This window comes from Arachis stenosperma, chromosome 7 (genome assembly GCF_014773155.1).
Source record: "Arachis stenosperma cultivar V10309 chromosome 7, arast.V10309.gnm1.PFL2, whole genome shotgun sequence".
In the NCBI taxonomy this organism is placed as follows: Eukaryota; Viridiplantae; Streptophyta; class Magnoliopsida; order Fabales; family Fabaceae; genus Arachis; species Arachis stenosperma.
The window spans coordinates 6383390-6404099 of record NC_080383.1 but is presented as its reverse complement, the minus strand read 5'-3'; the positions used below and the strand labels follow the sequence as shown (position 1 = coordinate 6404099).

Below are 20710 nucleotides of genomic sequence, written 5' to 3'. Positions count from 1 at the left end.
GATATCAAAAAAGAAAGTTTTAATAATAGGTTTGATGCTCTCCAGCATGAGAAAGAAGCTCAGGAGAGAGAAAAAAAGGAAAGTACCAAGAAAGTTAGTCCAAGCAAAAAAGAGAGATAAATGCTAAAGCACGTCAATAATTTAACAAGCAGAATACATAGAATGAAAATCATAAAGGAGGCCAAAATGTCAACTTTGCTAACAGAGACAAAAGAAAAAAGGTCAGAGATGAACAAAAAACTTAATGAAGAACGGTTGAAATCGACAAGTACATCTCAGAACAAACAAAACAATTGTTATTGCTGAACCAAATCAACCTTTTCAAGGAGAACAAAACAAAAGGAAGGATCAAATGCACCAGGAGTATTGGAGACAATTTAGCAGACATTTGAAAATAGTTTATTCAAGCCACAACGAAAGGTATTATATCCCTGCTAATGATACTAATGACCCTATCTTAAATGCTCACATAGCAAGGGTTATGGGAGGGAAAAATGTAGAGCAAAACAACGAGTATTATAAAGAGAACCCTCGGGAGCGAGTAACTATGGTGGAGCACATAAGATGGCCATTGACATTGATAGTATAATAGAAACTACTCCAAGTGGGAATGCAGCAGATATCGAAGAGAAACCTAAGGCTATGGAAGCCTAGAGGGGCCTCTTTTGCATCAGGGAGTTTTTTTTGTTATCTCTAAGTAGACTTATTCGTTTACATTAGTATATATGAATATCTTGTCTTGGATTACAATAATATGGTTAAAAGTAGCTGGCGAAAAGAGCTCGTGCGATGCAAGCGATAATCGAGAGAGCTTGTGCAGCGTGAGCAACAGTAGAAGAAGATCGTGCGACAAATAGGGAATTGTGTTTTGTGTACGAGTGTGTGAATGGAGCTTGAGGATGGGGTTTTGAGTTAGGGTTACTTAAATTTTTGATATATTTGCTAAATAATTACAGACAAATATTTTGTTAGTAATAACTCTAAAATCAATATTTAAATTTTGTTGACAGAATAATTTGTCGATAAATTGTTAGAAAAAATTTCAATTTTTTTATAAAAAAATACGTCGATATTTTCAACAATAAAATGTTGTCATTGAAATCTGTCTTATTTTTTAGTAATGAAAAATTAAATTTAAATACATTGTGTTTAAATCAAGAAAAGTATAAGCCACTAAACCAAAAGTCAAGAAAAGTATAAGAAATTAATTTTTAATTATTCAATATTAATCAATTTTATCATCATAAAAATGTTTAATCTTGGTTCTTTGGAGAAGCTGAGTTTATGATTAGTATTTAATATTTAAAGTTTATAATATAAAAGTAAAAATAATTTTAGTTGAATGATATTATCAACTGAACAAAATTAATTTTTTATAAATTGTTAACACAAAAGTCAAGTCAATAATAAATGATAATTAAATGTCTATTTAAAACTTTAAATGCCTTACGTTAAATTTTTTTAAATGCCTTACGTTAAATTTTTTCTTAACTGAAATCAAATTATATATGTAAAGTGTGTTAAGTTTTTAATTTTCAAAAGTTATTTATTTTTGAGAATGTTTTAGTAATTATATATGATAAAACAAATCAAAATTTATTTTAAAAATATTTTTGCAAGTAGTTTGAAAAAAAAAAGTTTTTAAAAACTAAATACACGTTCATATATATTTTTTTAATTATTAAATACAAAATAAAGACTTGCATTTTTAAAAATATGAATACATCTCCAATAATTTTTACCAAATACACTTGTTACATCACAAAGTATATCACTTTTAAAAAAGAATAATTCGGGTCCCACCATATGAATAAATTAATGTGGTAAATATATTGCTATCTTAATCTTAACCAGATGTTTTCAAGTTTCAGGATAGGAAATGAATGCTCAAGATTTTTTCCATAAAAAGTTTTTGTTTAGTCGAATTGAATTAGTTGAATTCATAATAATAGGTTTTAGTTTCATATAGATTAAAAATAGAATGAATAACATTATTTCAAAAGACATATAAGATAATTCTTATTTTTTTCTCTAATGCAAACGATGTCATTTTAATAAACAAAAACAATGTCATTTTGGATAAAAATGACAAGTATATAAATTGTTCGAGGAGATGTGACCAAATCTTCCACAAGCGAAGACAGATATGGATTCGATAACGAGAACAGAGACGATGACGACAGGGACAGCGACGATGACGAAGATAAATCCGGACTTTGCTTTGCTCATTTGCTTTAACAGGATTAGGATTGGTGAATTGGAACTTTTGGACGTTTCAACATTTGAGAGATTGAAGGGGAAGGCGGAAGTGGGGTGTTTAGGCTTTTGGGCCGAGGATTTTTTTTTTTTTTGGGATCAAAACAGTGTCATTTTGAGGGGAGTAGCGAATTGAGAGTTTAAAACCAGTTCGACTCATTTGATTTATTGGTTAACTACCGATTCGGTTAGTTTGTTTACCATTTTTTGCATAACGGTTTAGACATCAATCGAATCCAGTTGAACCAATCAATTTTATCTGAATTTTAAAACTTTAGTTCTGACTTAGATATTAACATGCCGGGTGTAAACCCTGTCAAATTAATAAATAATTAGTCAATAAATTAAATTTTAATAATGAAAATCAGAAATGTAAATCTTATATTAAATTAGGATAGAGCTTATTAAAACGAGAATTTTGACACTAATTTCAAAAAATTTAGCCCATGATTGGACCGAACAGAACAAACCGGTCGAACTGGATCCAAACGCTACCCGTAGGCCCAACCGGACCCATCAATTAAAGGAGACACAGCTTCCTTTCCCCTTTTCTCTTCATTCACGCTACCATTGTTGGAGAAGGGAAGACGAGAGCTTCCAAACCCTAACCTCCACATCAATCCACCATAACTTCTTCATCCGAGTTCCGATCATCGCACCGTTTGTGGCCACGAGTCTAGCGTGTCGAGCTCTACAAACATATCGGAACAGTTTCATTGGTAAGTTTCTCTATCATCCCAGTTCTTCCACCCCATTTATTTTCGAAAATTTTGAGTGCTCAAGTTGAAGAATTTGTTAATTTTGGTTCTCTAGATTCGAATTAGCTTGTGAAACTCGTTGAAATTGGCTCTCTTGATCTGTGGGTATGGTGAGGTCTCTAACCCTATCCAATCCTTGGTCTTAGTATGTTAAATTATGAGTTTTGAAGTATATATGTATAAAATATGTGAATTAGGCTTGTATCAGTGTATATTGAAGTTGATTGAGCACATTTAAGACTTGGTGGAGTTTGGGAGGATTTGCCTTGAAGATTTTGAACTCCGATGGTTGCTTTGGGTGCCTTGGTGGTGTCTCGGTAAATACGTGAAAATCGGCCAAGATATGGTTTCTCGTATTTAATATGTAATGTTATGTGAAAACTTAGGCTAGACGACCCTAGGATAGGTTAGATAATAAAGGAATGTTTAATGTTTAGTATCCTTGTTGTTGAATTGTATTATGAGTTATGTTTTGGATTGGGTAATTGCTATGGATAATGATAATAGGATGTGAATTGATGAATTTATGATTATGGACTTGTTGACAAGAATATATGAATGCATAGGATAGGTGGATGATGAATTTGTTGATGTATTTGAAAGATTGATGCATGATATTGTGAAATTGAGATATGGTAGTTATGGAAGGATTATTGTGGTGATGGCAAGGTGATGTTGTGTTGATTTTGGTGTATGATATATTAGGTTTGAATTGGATTCTTCAAGGAAATTGAAGTTTTGAACTTTGTAAAAAAATTGGTTTTTGGGCCGAACTTCGACGAACCATAACTCGGCTTCCTAACCCTTAAATTATTTCAAACTTATTTTATATGAAAATTGGGTACGTGAAGTGTACGCCGTTCGAAGAATGGGTGAAAAATATTTTTAGACGAAAAAGTTATGCGCGTCGGAAGTTTGGGGTTTAAAGTGAGAAATATGCAGATTTCAGAGTTAGTAAAATTTTTTGGTAAAACGTACGCCCGCGTACACGCGTGGGTCGCGCATACGTGTGACATGAGACTTTTACGTACACGTAACCCTCATTCGCATATGGTAGCTATTGCCTCTCGAGCATGCGTGCGCGAATGAGCCTATGCGTACGCATAATGGGCTAAATTTTCATGCCGACGCGTACGCGTGACTTGGGGTTTATGCATACGCAAGTTTCTCATACACGACCATGCGCTTCTGCATGGCGCATACGCGTATGCGTGATCAGGGGGTGCATATGCGTCTTGGCCCAAGCACGTAACCACGCGTACGCGTGGCCCCCTATTTTCTGCAAAACTGTATTTTGTGTTTTTAAACTAAATTTCAAACTTCTAAACCTCTATTTTCATTCTTTTAGTCATAAAATATAATAGTAAATCTAGTGATCAGCTGAAGTTAGGAAATTTAGATGACTTGGGAGTGAAGTAAAGTGGTAAAAATGATGAATTAAACATGGAAACGAGTATTTTGGAGTATATATATGTTATTTGGCAGATATGATTATGCAAAGATTGCAAAGAATATGAATATGATTTGGCTTATATATATTCAATTGATATGAGATACGAGTTTTTTTGGGTAAAGTACCGTGACTCGCCACCACATGTACCAAGTTGAGACTCGATACTCTGTTGACCCTACGACGTAAGTGTGATCGAGCACTTATAAATTCCCGGGAATGTTGACTACCAATGAGCAATTTTATATACTTGAGAAAAGCTATGCATAGACTCTTGGGGATGCGCGTCGGGTGACAATTTAAGGATTTCGGACTTGTGAGGTTTGCTTGTTAACAGGTAGATGAGATTCATCAGCCGTAGGACAGGCATACATCATGTACATTTTGTTTGTTTGTTTGTTATGCCTTATTTGGGAATGACTAACTGAATATATTATGTTAATTGTAATAATTGCTACTTGCACTACTTGTCTCCTACCTGTGCTTGCAATTGTCTGTTTGTCTATCTTTGCGAATTCACTGGAGATGGAGGAACGAAGGAAGCGTGGATAGGTTGAGTGTCAAGATTAAGTTTAAGTTGAGTTAGATTTCTCTAGATACCTACCCTCTTTTATAGTTTCTGTTTAATACCCTTAAACTTTATAATCTGAGTGTCGACGTTCTAGGATTGCCTTTGGCATTCCTAGGACCGTATATATTATGTGCGTGACACCTTTACCATGCCGAGAACCTCTGGTTCTCACCTCAAACTTTGTTGTTGTTTTCAGATGCAGGTCGAGAGGCACCTCGCTAGGCGTCTGGACTTCTGAAGCGGAGTGGTTCCTGGGTTCTTTTGTTATTTAGTTTTATATATATATACACTTAGCTTTCTCTCAGAATAACTTGTTTTTTTTTTTGTTTCTCTTAGAGGTTTAAGGAGAGTTAAGATTTTATCTTTGTATTTTGGGTTGATGGGAGATATATATATATATATATATATATATATATATATATATATATATATATATATATATATATATATTCTCCGGCCAGCCTTGGCTTCACAGGATAAGTTAGGAGCTAGCTATTCTGTATCATTCACTCTCTAATCTCACTTTCTGTTGATTTACACCTATAAACTTTAGATTTCTTAGAACGCAAGTAATCTCGTTTTTGAACGTTGCACTTAGGGGTGGAAACAGGCCAGGTCAGGCCAAGCTTTGCTCTTAACAGGCCTGGCTTGTCATGTAGTTAATTGGCCTGAGCTTGGCCTACAGCCTGCTTTAGGCTCTTTATAAAGTACTAGGCATGGCCTGAAGTCTGTTAAAAGGCCTGATATTTTTTTTAACAAAAATAAAAATATTATTTAAAAAATCATTTTTAATAAAAATATTTATATGTAATGTGTCATATTTAATATTTATACAAATTTTTAATCTTTTAAAGTATTTAAAATATACAAAAATATTTATAATAAAATAACAAATTTAAAATATCTCATAATTTTGTTAATAATAAAAAATTATTTATATATTTACTTATGTTTTAACAGGTCCAGACAGGCCTGACAGACCAATAAGACTAATTAGTGAGCCTAGGTCTAGCCTATTAATATATTAAGATTTTTAAAAGAGTTTGAGCCTATACCTCTTTTATAAGAGGCCATGTCAGGCTAAACACAGGCCAGACTGCATGCCCTTAATCTTTTTTCACCCCTCTTTTACTTCAGCAATTTTTTTTTTATCATTTTTGAAAGCTCCTAGCATATATCTCCTTTTTATAATTAATATATATATATATATATATATATATATATATATATATATTTTAGAGGTTGTAATACATACCATCTATATTTTACGGCTTAAGCGTAAAACTTTGTATTCTCGAGTGTTAGTGCATGTCTGGGCGCCATTATTTTGTTAAAAAAAAGAGATTATTTGAATGAAAAAAGATATTTTTTTATTTTTTAATGTGTTTGACAAATTTCTAATAGTAAAAGTAAAAGCACTAGTAAAATTAAAAAAGATCTTTTTTGAGAAGCTGTAATTTACATCTTTTTTAAAAGATCTTTTTTCCTTAAAAAAAGATGTTTTTCATGTAATAAATAAACAAAAAGTACTTTTATATTATTATACCCAAACATAATTGATACATAAAAAGACCTTTTTACATGAGATATCCAAACATAAAATTACTTTTACTTCTCTATAAGATCTTTTAAAAAAAAGAACTCCAAAAAAGATATTTTCTTAAAAGCTCACCCAAACAAACCCTTACACAGGGTAAATAATTTTTTTTTATCAAAAATAAATTTTGTCATTGTGTGGTTAAACTCACCACACAAACCTAATTTTTGATAGTTATAGAAGAATTTTAGTTTATTTGTAGTTATTTTAGTCACGAAAACTAAAGTAGCTAAAAAAAATCAATTTAACCTTCAACATATTTTTATATATCACAAGAATTTAATTTTAATGTATTATATAACACAGTTTTACACATACATTAATTATGTAATATCACATAAATAAAAATATTTTTTTATATTGACTACAAAAATAATTATCTAAAAAAATAAAAATAATTAAATTATACTATCATCAAAATTAAACTCATATCTTAATTAAATCAATCAATTCAGAATATTTCTATTTATTATCAATATAAAAGAATTTTATCCATACAATCAATCTCATATTATTATGACACCAAAACAAAAAACTCATATTATTATATCAATAAAAATAATTACTTTTTAAACCAATAATATTAGAAAAACAATAATTTAAAATTACTTTATTTAAATTAATATTTACAATTTTATATATTTGATATCTAAAATTATATACTTATTACATCTAATATTATCTATTTATTTCATAAGTAATTAATAAATATAAAATAAAATAATTTTAAACTGATTTAGATTAATTTTTATTATTTTATAAAAATTTATGTATTTAAACTTATAACTTAAAATTATTCAAACACATAAATACAATTAAATGACCATAAAATGAGTAAATGACCGTATAATACCCTTTAAAATAATCCATCAAAATTAAATTCTTCTGTTAAATTACAATTTTATCATTTAAATTTATGATATATGACATATATCCAATTTCTCTAGGTTAATACAAGCAAAATCTTGGGGGTATTTTGGTATTTTAATGAAACAATAGGAGTGGGTCCCAATAAACGTAATAACCATTTCCTCTCTCGGAAGTCCGTCATTCTCGTCCTCTCCTCCCTCTCTCTCTGCCACCCCGAATCCTAAAACCGTCCTCACGCTTTCCACGGTTCTTCTCCACCAAATCTAACAGAACGCCACGTCACACATCTGATTTGATCTCAACGCTTCATCACAACCAAGCGAGATCCAACGCACCACATCATTTCCAACCCCACCGTACAGAACCCTCAGACTTAGCTCATCGTAGCTGATATCACTCACTTCACCGAGTCACTCCTCACACTTTAGTATAAGAGCGAAAGAGCGTTGTTGGTGTTGACGCCATTTCACACATCACACACTGTACCCTCAAAAACCAAAACCACCAACAAACTCTTCCATTTCTTCCCTCTCGTTCGTTTCTAGGGTTTGTTACTCACTGAGGTGAGCCTGACGGAGAAGAAGAACCTTCTTCCGTGTGTTTTCTTCTCTCATTTTCAGCTTCGTCACTGAAATTTGCGTTTTAACTTTGAGTTCTTCTTACTTTTTTGTTGTTGATTTTGAATTTTGGTGGCGATTTATAGGTTTGTTTACTTTAGTTTTTGAGTCAAGTGATGAATTTATGTAATGTGACTTTATGTTGTACGTTTTAGAGGTTGATCTTCTAGGATTTTTTTTTGTTCACTGTTTATGTGTGAGTTCTGTGTGTCTTTGTGGTTCAAATTTGTTTTGTTCTCTGTTATGTAGTGAAGCGTTTTTTGGCTCAAAATTTCACTCTGCCTTGGGTTTTTTCTTTGTTTTCACCAGACTTTTTTGTTTTTGATTTTTTAACAGTTGTTTATAATTTCTTTTTTTCATTTTTGAGTGGGGAATCTATTTTTGGTTAATGTGTTCAGTGTTCACTCACACACTCAGCCGTTTTTTTTGTGGTTTTCTATTTGTTTACCTTTCCTTTTCGGAGGATTTTTTGCTTCTAGCTTCATGGATTTGTTATGTTGCTGTCAGAGATGAACTTTGTTTTTATTTTCTGTGGTTTATTTACTTATTTATCATTTTTTATAGCCGCATAACTTTTATGCGTATTCGTTTTTGCGCTTTTCACATTGCATGTAGGTTTTCTTCGCACGTTTTTATTCTCTAAAAAAAGGAGTCCAGAGAAAAATATATATTGAATTTTAGTTATAATTTTATCTTATATTTTGTATTTTATATTATTGAAACGTGTTGTGAGAATGCAGTTATACCGTAATGCTGATAATGATGATGTTGTATAGTTATGAGTACCATTACTAAGAGTTGCATGCAGAGCCAGTAGATGACCATTACACTTAATCTTTTAGTTAAATCAGGTTTATCTTCCCTAGAAATACTTGTTTGATCTGCTACTATTCTTAAACATGCATATTTATGTTCTATGTGATTTTCATGTTATTTTATATTTGTTTATTTTATCTATACATACTAGTAAACTTATTACTATTTAATTTGACGGTGAAATTATAATGATACTCACATAATTGTGTGATTATGTACAGGAAATGGATTTGTTCGGCTCAAATGGAAATGACCACGAGGATTCTCTGCCGCCACCACCACCCGTCCCACCAGATGTTGTGCCTGCCAAAGCAGAGGAGGAGCTTCCTCCTGAGCCACCGAAGAAAACCCGGGTGCCAATAGCCAGGCGCGGTCTAGCTTCAAAGGGTCAGAAGCTGAGTCTGTTGACCAACCACTTCAAAGTGAATGTAAACAACACTGAAGGGGAATTCTACCAGTATAGTGTATGTATTTCAATTGTAGTTTATATCGCTTTATTATTATAATTATAATTATTATCTATTTCTAATTATATACTCGATTATATTAGTGACCAAATGTAAATCAATTTGTTAGGTCTCTTAAGGTGCGAGCTAGTGAAGGGTAATGTAGGCAGAGGTTATCATGTTATATATTTTATGATTTTTTAATTTACACACCTGTGCATGTTACACCTAAAATGATTGAGGCTCATAGCATATATTTACACTATTGCCTGTGAAGTGCCGTTACAGTAATGACTCAATGTTGTTGTTGAGTTGTTATATGGAGCTTGGATTGAACTTTATGTTTTATGTATTCTCAGAAAATTGATATTGTTTGAATGGAATTGACCTGATATATTGGTTTTATCCTGGACTTCTTTGCATTGGTTGCAGTTGTTAGGTGTAGGATGCCTAGTGGTCCAGTAGGGTATTGGCTCTTAATGGTGGTGGCCTTGTGTCTCACTGGGTTAACTCTCTATTTTCCTACCCTGCTGGTTATAATATTGCTTGCTTATTTTGCACTCTAACTTGACATGCTTTGCTATGCATATGTACAGGTGGCTCTTTCTTATGAAGATGGGCGCCCTGTGGAAGGAAAGGGTGCTGGAAGGAAAGTGATAGACAAAGTTAAGGAAACTTATGACTCAGAGTTGAATGGGAAGGACTTCGCCTATGATGGTGAAAAAACTTTGTTCACTGTTGGGTCTCTAGCTCGAAACAAGCTTGAGTTTACTGTTGTTCTTGAGGATGTTACCTCAAACAGGTTGGATTGCATGTGATTGTGATTGGTTAATTCTCCTTGTTTTTCATGTTGTTTCAGCAATATAATTTACATGTTTTTAATTTTATCCCTTCTATAGAAACAATGGAAACTGCAGCCCTGAAGGTCATGGAAGTCCCAACGAAGGTGATAGGAAGAGAGTGAGGCGCCCATACCGTGCCAAAACTTTCAAAGTTGAGATTAGCTTTGCCGCCAAAATTCCAATGAAAGCCATTTCCAATGCTTTACGCGGGCAAGAAACTGAGAATTATCAAGAAGCCATCAGAGTTCTTGATATCATCCTGAGGCAACATGCTGCCAAGCAGTGCGTATTTTATACTATTTGTAGTTTTTCTTTGTTCTCTTTTTCTGTTTAATTTGGTTGACAACAGTGCAAAATTTATATTTCTTTTGTATGATGCTTCATGATGCCAATATTGCAGAGGATGCTTGCTTGTGCGCCAATCCTATTTCCACAATGATCCAAAGAATTTTGCTGATGTAGGAGGGGGGGTTCTCGGTTGCCGAGGCTTCCATTCAAGTTTTAGAACCACTCAGTGTGGCCTGTCACTCAATATAGGTATAATCTATCTATTCTACTCCATATTATCACCTGAACATTTTTGGCTTAATATTTGGGCTTTATCCCAACTGTAGATGTTTCAACTACCATGATTATTACTCCTGGGCCTGTGGTGGACTTTTTAATTGCCAATCAGAATGTGAGAGATCCCTATTCGCTTGACTGGGCAAAGGTAACTGCATCCCGTGAACATTTACATATTGTGACTGATTTACCTATAAATCGGTTAATCTGACTATTTATTTTTCACTAATAGGCCAAGAGGACACTTAAAAATCTGAGGATTAGAACTAGTCCCTCCAATCAGGAGTTCAAGATTACTGGTCTCAGTGAACTCCCATGCAAAGAGCAGACGTATTATATTATTTTTACATGTTTTTTTTTATGTGAAATACCATTTTTATCATTAACCCACTCCCACTATATGCACAACTATTTGGGAGTTAATGAATTGCTTTTTCCATTGTAAGTGAAACTTTTAATCATGTGGGCATTATAGTTTTACTCTAAAGACCAGAGGTGGAGCAGATGGTGAAGATACTACGGAAGTGACTGTATATGACTATTTTGTTAAACAACGCAATATAGAGCTCCGCTACTCTGGTGATCTTCCTTGTATCAATGTGGGAAAGCCGAAACGTCCAACATATTTCCCCCTTGAGGTAAAAAAGATTACAGATTTTCTTTTGAGATGCCTCTTATCAATAAGTAATTTATCCTTATAGATACTGAAAATCAAAGGCAACTCACTTATTTTAAGTTCAGGTTTAACCATTTTTCCTTGCCTTTTTTTTGGCGGCGTTAGCTTTGCGATTTGGTATCCCTGCAACGGTACACGAAAGCACTGTCAACACTTCAAAGGGCTTCTCTGGTCGAGAAATCCAGGCAAAAACCGCAGGAGAGGATGAGGGTGTTGAATGATGTAAGTCTCACTGATTTATTGTAGCAACATGATTCAAATTTAAATGTCTTTCTAAAGGGCTCTCATCTTTGTATTCCAGGCCCTCAAAACCAGCAACTATGCTTCTGAACCCATGTTGCGTAGCTGTGGTATTCAAATAAACAATAGTTTCACTCCAGTTGAAGGACGTGTTTTGCAAGCTCCAAGGGTATTATTTTGTAATCTTTTTGCTTCTTATGGCACTTACCCCTTTTCATGAGGCTAACTTACAGCTGCTAATTAATTTGAGAAATTATTTTTGTTTTCTTTTATTAGAAATTTGATGTTAACTGCACATATGGTTGTTTGTATCTTCAGCACAATGTTGTACTATTGTGGTCTTTACGCATGTCAATTTTCAATTTTACAATGCATTTTTAAACATTGTTTATGTGATTATAAGGCATGGTGAAGTTTTATGAAATTTTTCCCGGATTTAGGTTAGTGTTATATAACTTGAATGCAATTGCCTGGAAAAATAGCTGCATTGTGTTTCTGTTCTAATTCCATTTGTTGCTCTCAGCATTTGCTAAAATAGATTTGTATGATAACCCATTTCTTTTTGTCTTTGGCCTGAGGTTTGTTTTTGACATTGCCTGATAAAATTGTACTCTATGTATCTTTATTGTTTGGTTTTAGCTGTTTATAGAGACTAGAGAGATATAACTCGGCCATTCTTTGTTTCAATAAATGGTTTTATCCCATTCGGTAACTAATACATAGTTTGGTTTTTACAACATTGTTCCTGACTGATTATTCAATATTATTATATGTATAGCTGAAATTTGGGAATGGAGAAGACTTCAATCCTAGGAACGGAAGGTGGAATTTTAACAATAAGGTACTTCTTATTTTGTAATTCTGTACTATCCTTAGCTACCTTCTATGTAGTTCAAAACAGTCAAAAGGACACTGATTTTGTGGTATGATGACTTGTTGTTTCTCCAGAAAATTGTCCAACCAACAAAGATTGAGAGGTGGGCAGTTGTTAACTTCTCTGCTCGCTGTGATGTGAATGGACTTATCAGGGACCTGATTAAATGTGGAGGAATGAAAGGAATTGTGAGTTTCTTTACTCTATATTGAGCTAGGTGATGCCCAAAAGGGTTGCTGACATCGTTCGTTGTCTTGTTTGATTTTGACAGATAATTGATCAGCCTTTTGATGTATTTGAAGAACAAAATAGTAACAGACGTGCTCCTCCGCTTGTCAGGGTGGAGAAAATGTTTGAATTGATTCAGTCTAGACTTCCTGGGGCTCCTCAGTTCCTGCTTTGTCTTCTGCCAGAGCGGAAAAACTCTGATCTTTATGGTTAGTGGTTTCAAGTACTTATAACTTTTAAATTATAAGCTTGCTGTATATTCTTGCGGTAACTGATAAAGTTCCTTATTGAGAAAATTAGTTGGACATCTTATTAAAGTAAAATAATTGTGCATCCAGGTCCTTGGAAGAAGAAGAACCTTGCTGACTTTGGAATCGTTACCCAGTGCATTGCTCCAACAAGGGTCAATGATCAGTATTTGACCAATGTTTTGTTGAAAATAAATGCAAAGGTACATGATTTCTTTGGCTTGCCTCCTTTTATTATTTTCTTATTATCTGGTATTATATGTGTCTTGCCTAGTGTATCTAATTTATTTATACATGTCTTTTGTCTTATGCTTACCTGGAGTTTTCCTCCCTTTCCTTTCCTTTTGCAGCTTGGTGGGTTGAATTCTTTGCTAGGTGTGGAGCACTCCCCTTCTATTCCTATTGTTTCAAAAGCTCCTACACTCATTCTTGGCATGGATGTGTCCCACGGCTCCCCAGGGCAATCTGATATTCCATCAATTGCTGCGGTAAATGGTTGATGTTTTTCTTTGTATTTTTTTTGGGATATATTTTTTAATCATTTTAAAGGCTGTTTTAAAGAATTTGGTTGTCTGCTCTCATTCTTACTGTGTTAAATATGCAGGTGGTGAGCTCTAGACAATGGCCACTGATATCTAAGTACAGGGCATGTGTTCGAACACAGTCTCCCAAGGTCGAAATGATTGACAATTTATTTAAGAAAGTATCTGATAAAGATGATGAAGGAATAATCAGGTTTTTTTTTTATTTATTTAATTTTAGTCTTGTCCTGATAGATACTTCCATACAATTCAGTTTTTCCATGCATGTTCATGTATTCTGTAAATTGAGTACCTGATTGATTTATTTTATTATTTTCAGGGAACTTCTCATTGACTTCTATTCAAGTTCCGGAAAGAGGAAACCTGATAATATAATTATATTCAGGTCTTCTTCATTCAGAAGTTTTCTGCTATGAACCATATATTATTTTCTAGTTCCTACCATTTATTTTCATTTTGCATCTTTTGCTGGCTCAGGCTGTTGTAATTTCTAGAATTAGACTTTCATGGTTGTAGATGTTATTTTTTCTGTTTTATGTAGGGATGGTGTTAGCGAGTCTCAATTCAATCAAGTTTTGAACAAAGAACTTGATCAAATCATTCAGGTTTTCTTCTAAGCTTATTCATTGTGAATTCTAATAACCATAAACCTTAATCTTTAAGGAGTATCCACATTTTAAAATTTTAGGCCTGCAAATTTTTGGATGAGAACTGGGATCCCAAGTTTTTGGTGATGGTTGCTCAGAAGAATCACCATACCAAGTTTTTCCAGCCGGGATCACCTGACAATGTTCCTCCTGGTAATTAGTTTGTGGGTTTCATATTTTCTTTTAATTCCGCTAATCTTTTTTGGTTTTGCAGGAACGGTTATTGATAACAAAATTTGTCACCCTCGGAACTATGATTTTTACATGTGTGCCCATGCTGGAATGATTGTGAGTATTTGCTTTTCTTGAGCCATCTCCTAATGATACTGAATCTAAATTAAATTCTCTCTGTTTGCAATGCATGTCATGTGGGGTTCATCCAGTAATCTGTGGAAGGCTGTATCAATGTTTTCACATTATTACCTTTGTTTGTCATGCTTCCTTCTATTTTGACTTTTATCTTCTAGTTCTTTAGTGAAAGTCAAATTGGTCTGTGTTTTGTACATTCTGATGATGCTCTAGTTAAGTCTGACATTTTAAACATAAACGTTTGTAAATGATTACACCCCATTTTTAACTTTTTTAAAAACACCCTCTCAGGGTACTACCAGGCCTACTCACTACCATGTGCTGTTAGATGAGATTGGTTTCTCTCCAGATGATCTTCAGGAACTTGTTCATTCTCTTTCCTATGTGTAAGTGGAAATTTGGTCCCAACCTAATCAACTTTTAGACTCTTACTAATCTTGATAGATAATTTTGTGATATATCTTATGAATGAAATTTGTTGTATGACAGGTATCAGAGGAGTACCACTGCCATCTCTGTTGGTATGTTCTACTCATTTCTTTTTAATCCTTTCCAAAACTCACGAGTCAACTTAAATAGAGTTTAGAGTTTGTTGACCCAAACAATTTCGTGATTGTTCATGATTTAATTTCGGACTTCAAAAACCTTGGGAAATATATTTTAACATTATAGATACAGTGGACAAGGTTCTAATTCATAATAACCTATGTTTCTCTTCAGTTGCTCCAATATGCTATGCTCACCTGGCTGCAACTCAGATGGGACAGTTCATGAAATTTGAGGACAAATCTGAGACCTCATCAAGCCATGGTGGACTCACTGCTGCTGGAGCTGTTCCTGTCCCTCAGTTGCCCAAATTGCAGGACAGTGTTTGTAACTCCATGTTCTTTTGTTAGAGAAGCCTCTCTGTTGGTGATGCCTCTTTAGAGAAAACAAGGGACAATTTTAATTTACATGTTGGTTTTTTAGACTTGTAAGCTTTGGCTTTTGTGGATACAATCAAAACCATGTCGTAGACCTAATGACTTGATTGCCATATAATATGGGTAAAAGACTAAATACCTGTGGATGCATTTTAGATATGCTTTCACATGTGTTTTGTCTTTCCTATTCTATGGTAGCTTTTAGTTAATATATGAAGTTATCCATCTGACTAAGTTTCATCTAATCGCCTTCATGTGCTATGTTTTATTAGCTATTTTTTGAGTCGAGTTAGATGATTAGATGTAGAACGCTTTTTATAAGAATATAAGGTATATATATATTTCAAGTTAGATCTGTATGGTCCTTTACTCTTTAGTCTCCAACTATAAATATATCCGAGTTTCATGATTTTCTGATTTGGTTTCCTTTGGGGTTTGTTGATTATGGCATGGCGGCATGGCTGGTTTGAAATTTGAGTTTTAAAATCGTCCGTTTTAGTGTTTTAATTTTGGGATGAAAGTAATTAGCCTAATAAATTTATTAGTCAACTTAGTAAGTATAAGAATAGATGTAAAATGAGTACAAACGTAACTCTTGTCTTGGTGACATGGCTACTTAATGCTTCTTAACTCGTGCTTAAAAGTTTGTTGTTTTTCTTTTTCGACAGTATTTAGACTTGTCACAAATTTCCAACAATTAGTAACGATTATTGTTGATTTCATTCTTTCAACAATATGTATACACGGGTAAAAAAAAGGATTAAAAAAACACGTTTGTGGTATACATTAAGGTAATAAAAATGCTTAGAGGAAAAAGAGATTTATCGGGACAGAATATCTTATATTTTTTGGTGAGAATTGAGAGCTTGGATATTATAGCATCTGATATTCGGAACCGTTCATCAAGTCATTAACGAAGAACTATTTCACATTTCATGTGAACCAATTTCGTACGTTCAAATCGTTTTCTCAGTAGTTCCATGTTTCGCCATTGATTTATTTATTGGAAGTTCAATCTTTCTTATTTCATATGGTTGTATTTGCTATGCAGCTCACCTGTTTGTTCAAATGTTTCAATGATAATTGCAATGCCCCCAAGAATTCATTATTATTTGCTTAGGGTGAAACTTTTGAAGTGATGATAAAATTGTATGCTGCTTGCTGCATTTCACATTGTCCTTCATTCCAGCATCAGTGCCTTTCAAGTTTAAAACTAAAATGCATTTGCTAAATAATTAAGAGTATGTAACTATGTGGCTTAATTTATCTAGTTGTTAGTTGTGATTGTATTAACTTGCACTTTGCTTGATTTCCGATCAGTATAGGAAAGGTTGGAGCTTTGTTTTGTTTGAGCTGAATCCTTTCAACAATGTTCCCCATTAGGAGTTTAATTTCCAGCAAGACTCCGAGTCTGAGACAGTTTTCGTCCGCAACAACTCCTCAAGTGCTTAGGCCTGGTGATATCCTAGGACAATCAAGACGTTTTACCGAGGAAGATGTCATTCAATACTCTAAAGTCAGCCATGATTCTAATCCTTTGCATACTGATCCTGTGGCTGCCAGAGATGTCGGATTCGAAGGTCCTCTCGTCCATGGGATGCTCGTTGCTTCTCTCTTTCCTCGCATCATCTCGTCACATTTTGTAAATCCCATCCTAATCTCTATTTTGATTTGTGGTATCGATATATGGAAATGTGTTAGTTAACGATCTTGGTAACAAAATTCGAGTGACTAAAACGGATGAATTAGTCTATGATATGATATTGCTTAGAGTGGGATGAGAAGTAACAGAAGTATAGTTTGGTTTCAGCAACCTTCAACATAAGTAATAACCATTCTCTAGCTATTAATAGGTAAAAGGAACATGAAATAAACACAAATAGTCTTTTAGGTATCATCGTGGATTCTATGCATGCTTGGATATAAGCCTTTATGTCTGGTGGATTAGGTATTATTATGAAGGACTCTATTTTCATCTCAGGTAAACGATGTCATTCCCAAAATTTTTCAATGATTTTGTGAATTGTGGCACCAACTTGATGAAAGCCTTGTAATTAAGTGTGTGTATGTATGTGTTATTTATTTGAAAAGGAAATTTTGTCAGAGAAGAAATTTATTTGAAGAATTTTTCTTTTCATAGCTTTCTTGGTAACTTTCATTATTATAACATAATTGGTTGATTGTAGCCTGGAGCTGTTTATGTCTCTCAAAGCTTGAATTTTAAGTTCCCTGTGTATATTGGAGACCACATTACTGGTGAAGTAGAAGCAACACATCTGAGAGAAAATAAAAACCGATATCTGTAAGTTTCGTCTTGACATTGATGTTTCTTCCTTTTCTTTTTGAACACGGAGTAACTTTGTGAATGCGATTCAGTGCAAAGTTCAAAACAAGGTGCCTCAAGAATGGTGAACTGCTTGTTATTGAAGGTGAGGCTACAGCTATATTGCCAACACTGACCTTTGAACAAGAGCAATGTAAGGATTGCTGAAATAGTTATTCACAAGAATAGACTATTAACCATGAAAGCCTTTTTCAAATGCTAAATAAATGTATTTGTGACAAGAGTACTTAAAGTCCTTGTAGGTTGAACTTGTGATTAACCACTTTGCCCCCACCATAAAGAAAAACAGCAGGGGGAGACAATCAGACAAAGTTTTTGTAGTTTTGCTGATTATAATGCAGTTTATGCAGACTTAGGTATTTGAATTTTTGGTCCACAGTCCACACCACGCACTTTGTTGTGTTTATATAATTCTCACTTTTGCATATAGATATAAAATTAACCAAAAACAAAAAATTATCAACGAGAAGCTATTTACAGTAAAAAATTATGTAACATTTGCTTTATAGCTTAACCAATTGAATTTGATAATTTGGAATAAAAAAATGGGCAAAATTGATTGATGAAAATTGCATAATCGTAATAACATTGGATAAAATTAAAACCAGCTAACACTAAAATATCACTTGAAGCACAATAACATCGAAAATAGGAGTAGCATTATTGTATAGTGATAAAAAATACTGAAATTTTCTAGTTCAGTCAATTTCTATTTCAAAGGGACTAAATAATAGTTTTTGAAAGAACATTCAGCTATTGTAAGATATTGATTAGATAATTTCTTGGAGGGTATTGATAACTCCGACAAAATATAGTGGGTTGGCTTTAAAAGACGGAGGATGCTCGATAAAGACGCACATAATGTCTTTTTGTAAAGATATTTATGTATGGTATTATTATTATTATTGGACATATTAATGAATTGATTATTTTTGAACTTCTTAATAAACTATAATAAAATTAATTTTTTATAACAATAACAATAAACCTAATTGTTATCAGATTCGGTCGAACCGATCAATTTATATAATTTACTGGATCTTTTTTTTAAAAAACAAAAATCAGGATATATTTATTTTTTTATCAAAAAATTTAAATATAATTTGGTTTAAATTGTATAAATCGATTGGATCAAATTAGGCCTAATAATTATAGTACGGACGATGAATTTATTATTGTTGCTATAATAAACTAATTTTATTATAATTTATTAAAAATTAAATTATTAATTAATTTAATAAAAATGTCCAATAATATTATAATACATGTAAATATTTTTAAAAAAATATTTTTAATATTTTTTGGAAGTGCTCTCCTTTAAAAGATTCTTGGCATGTTAATCTCTCTCCTTGGTATTTGGTTTCTCAATTCTTGAAACATAAGTACTTCTCTCTTGTATTCCTTAGTTTTTTCTTTTAATTATTTTATTTTATTTTATTGGCAGAAAGATGCATTATATTACAAAATGAAATAATAATAAAGATAAGTAAGGACCCAAGTCCGGACCCAACAAAAATTCAATCGTACAATTAGGTGGAATAAAATCTAATATGTAATTGTTTGTCTAATATATAAAAGATAAGTACTCCTTTATTTAGTTAATAGTTTGCAAGTCCTTATTAATAATTTTTATATAATCGGTCTTTCTTCTTATCGTACTTCAATAGTTTTTATAGTTTTTTTGATGGATGTATTAATTAAAATTATTAAACAAATAAAAGAGGTTAAACCAAATATATTTTAACATTATGTTTGGATCAATGAAAATTAAAAAAAAAAATTAAAAAAAAATTAATGAAAAATAAAATTTTCTCTTAATTGGATCAGCACAGAAATTAGATGAAAAAAAAAAAACATTGGCCTAGGACCACGTCTAAGTTTTTTTTCCTAACTTGCAAAGAAAACTGCTGAAAGTTTTAAAATAAAAATAAAATTACTAATATATTCGTTATTAAAATTAAAAACAAAATTTATAATATTTAATAAAAAATTAAAAAATAAATTAAAAAATATTATTGTTTATAATAATAATACATTAAAATGCTAAAATATAATTAGGAACATTTTTTATTAAAAAATAATTTAAATATATTAGTATATTATAATTTATATATAATATAAATAAAGATATTAATATATTTTTACTTTGTTATAATTTTTTTTATTTTTTTATCTAAAGAAAAAAAATTCTTCTTACTTTTTTTCATATATTTTTTTTCATCAAAACAATATAAAAAAATTAACTTTTTTTTATTTTTTTCTTCTCATTTTCTTTTCTTATATTTTCTTTTCTCATATTTTTTCATTTTACATCCAAACAAAGTGTAAGAAAATGACACGTACTCCTTTGTACTCCATATTATATAACGTTCTAGAACTAAATACTCCTCCCTTTTTTAATATATTCTTTAATCTCATTTCGATTATAAATGATTGAATAATTTTTAACCATAAATCTATATGTTTTCTTTTTCTTAACTAGTTTTTTAGATATTGTTTTCATTCCTTTCATAAAATAAAGTTATCAAAACATATAATACTTATTTAATTTGACTACATCAATCAAATTATTTATTTATAAATTAACAAATACTCTTACCTATCTTCTTTTTTAAAGGTTTTATATTGTGCTTACTTTGACAAGCACCCCATAAAGTATATCGTATGCAATTTCCTATAATAAAATAAATTTTTATACTTAACATAAAATAATAACAATCAAGTGAATAAGAATTTATTTGTTTAGATAATAAAATGAATAGTTAAAAAATAAACCAAATAAAAAAAAATTTAATGAAATATATATTTTAAAAGTAATTAAATAAATAAGAATCATCAAGAATTTTATTAAAAAAAAAATTTGTGTGATGAACATTGAATTGGTGAAGGGCA

General features: G+C 32.0%; 2 protein-coding genes across 5 annotated transcripts; both read left to right on the top strand.

Annotated features, from left to right (window-relative positions):
• Nucleotides 1-7766: 7766 nt before the first annotated feature.
• On the top strand, nucleotides 7767-15719 carry LOC130940896 (protein argonaute 4-like). Of its 2 annotated transcripts, none has more exons than XM_057869177.1 (23): nucleotides 7767-8097; nucleotides 9157-9399; nucleotides 9978-10183; nucleotides 10281-10505; nucleotides 10624-10760; nucleotides 10838-10935; nucleotides 11020-11117; nucleotides 11263-11425; nucleotides 11569-11685; nucleotides 11765-11872; nucleotides 12482-12544; nucleotides 12652-12765; nucleotides 12849-13014; nucleotides 13144-13256; nucleotides 13404-13541; nucleotides 13658-13788; nucleotides 13915-13980; nucleotides 14137-14200; nucleotides 14284-14395; nucleotides 14457-14530; nucleotides 14843-14937; nucleotides 15041-15072; nucleotides 15272-15719. In XM_057869177.1, the coding sequence occupies exons 2-23, from the start codon at nucleotides 9160-9162 to the stop codon at nucleotides 15445-15447; spliced, it is 2736 nt and encodes a 911-aa protein (XP_057725160.1). In that variant the 5' UTR covers nucleotides 7767-8097; nucleotides 9157-9159; the 3' UTR covers nucleotides 15448-15719. The 2 variants fall into 2 exon arrangements, with proteins under 2 accessions (XP_057725160.1, XP_057725158.1); XM_057869175.1 differs by having other exon boundaries at nucleotides 7770-8065.
• Nucleotides 15720-15731: 12 nt separating this feature from the next.
• Nucleotides 15732-18169, top strand: LOC130940897 (3-hydroxyacyl-[acyl-carrier-protein] dehydratase, mitochondrial). Of its 3 annotated transcripts, none has more exons than XM_057869180.1 (4): nucleotides 15732-15804; nucleotides 16795-17116; nucleotides 17661-17776; nucleotides 17851-18169. In XM_057869180.1, exons 2-4 carry the CDS (start codon nucleotides 16844-16846, stop codon nucleotides 17963-17965), a joined length of 504 nt encoding a protein of 167 aa, XP_057725163.1. In that variant the 5' UTR covers nucleotides 15732-15804; nucleotides 16795-16843; the 3' UTR covers nucleotides 17966-18169. The 3 variants fall into 3 exon arrangements, with proteins under 3 accessions (XP_057725163.1, XP_057725162.1, XP_057725161.1); XM_057869179.1 differs by lacking the exon at nucleotides 15732-15804 and adding an exon at nucleotides 16053-16424 and having other exon boundaries at nucleotides 16800-17116; XM_057869178.1 differs by lacking the exon at nucleotides 15732-15804 and adding an exon at nucleotides 16057-16424.
• Nucleotides 18170-20710: the final 2541 nt, after the last annotated feature.

Excerpts from the sequence above, each read along its gene's own strand:
- LOC130940896 (XM_057869177.1), top strand. The coding sequence starts at position 9,160 with ATGGATTTGTTCGGCTCAAATGGAAATGACCACGAGGATTCTCTGCCG. Across the intron at positions 13,789-13,914 it reads GATGATGAAGGAATAATCAG|GGAACTTCTCATTGACTTCT; the intron begins GTTTTTTTTTTA and ends TATTATTTTCAG. Across the intron at positions 14,531-14,842 it reads GTGCCCATGCTGGAATGATT|GGTACTACCAGGCCTACTCA; the intron begins GTGAGTATTTGC and ends ACACCCTCTCAG.
- LOC130940897 (XM_057869180.1), top strand. The coding sequence starts at position 16,844 with ATGTTCCCCATTAGGAGTTTAATTTCCAGCAAGACTCCGAGTCTGAGA. Across the intron at positions 17,117-17,660 it reads GCATCATCTCGTCACATTTT|CCTGGAGCTGTTTATGTCTC; the intron begins GTAAATCCCATC and ends GGTTGATTGTAG. Across the intron at positions 17,777-17,850 it reads GAAAATAAAAACCGATATCT|TGCAAAGTTCAAAACAAGGT; the intron begins GTAAGTTTCGTC and ends AATGCGATTCAG.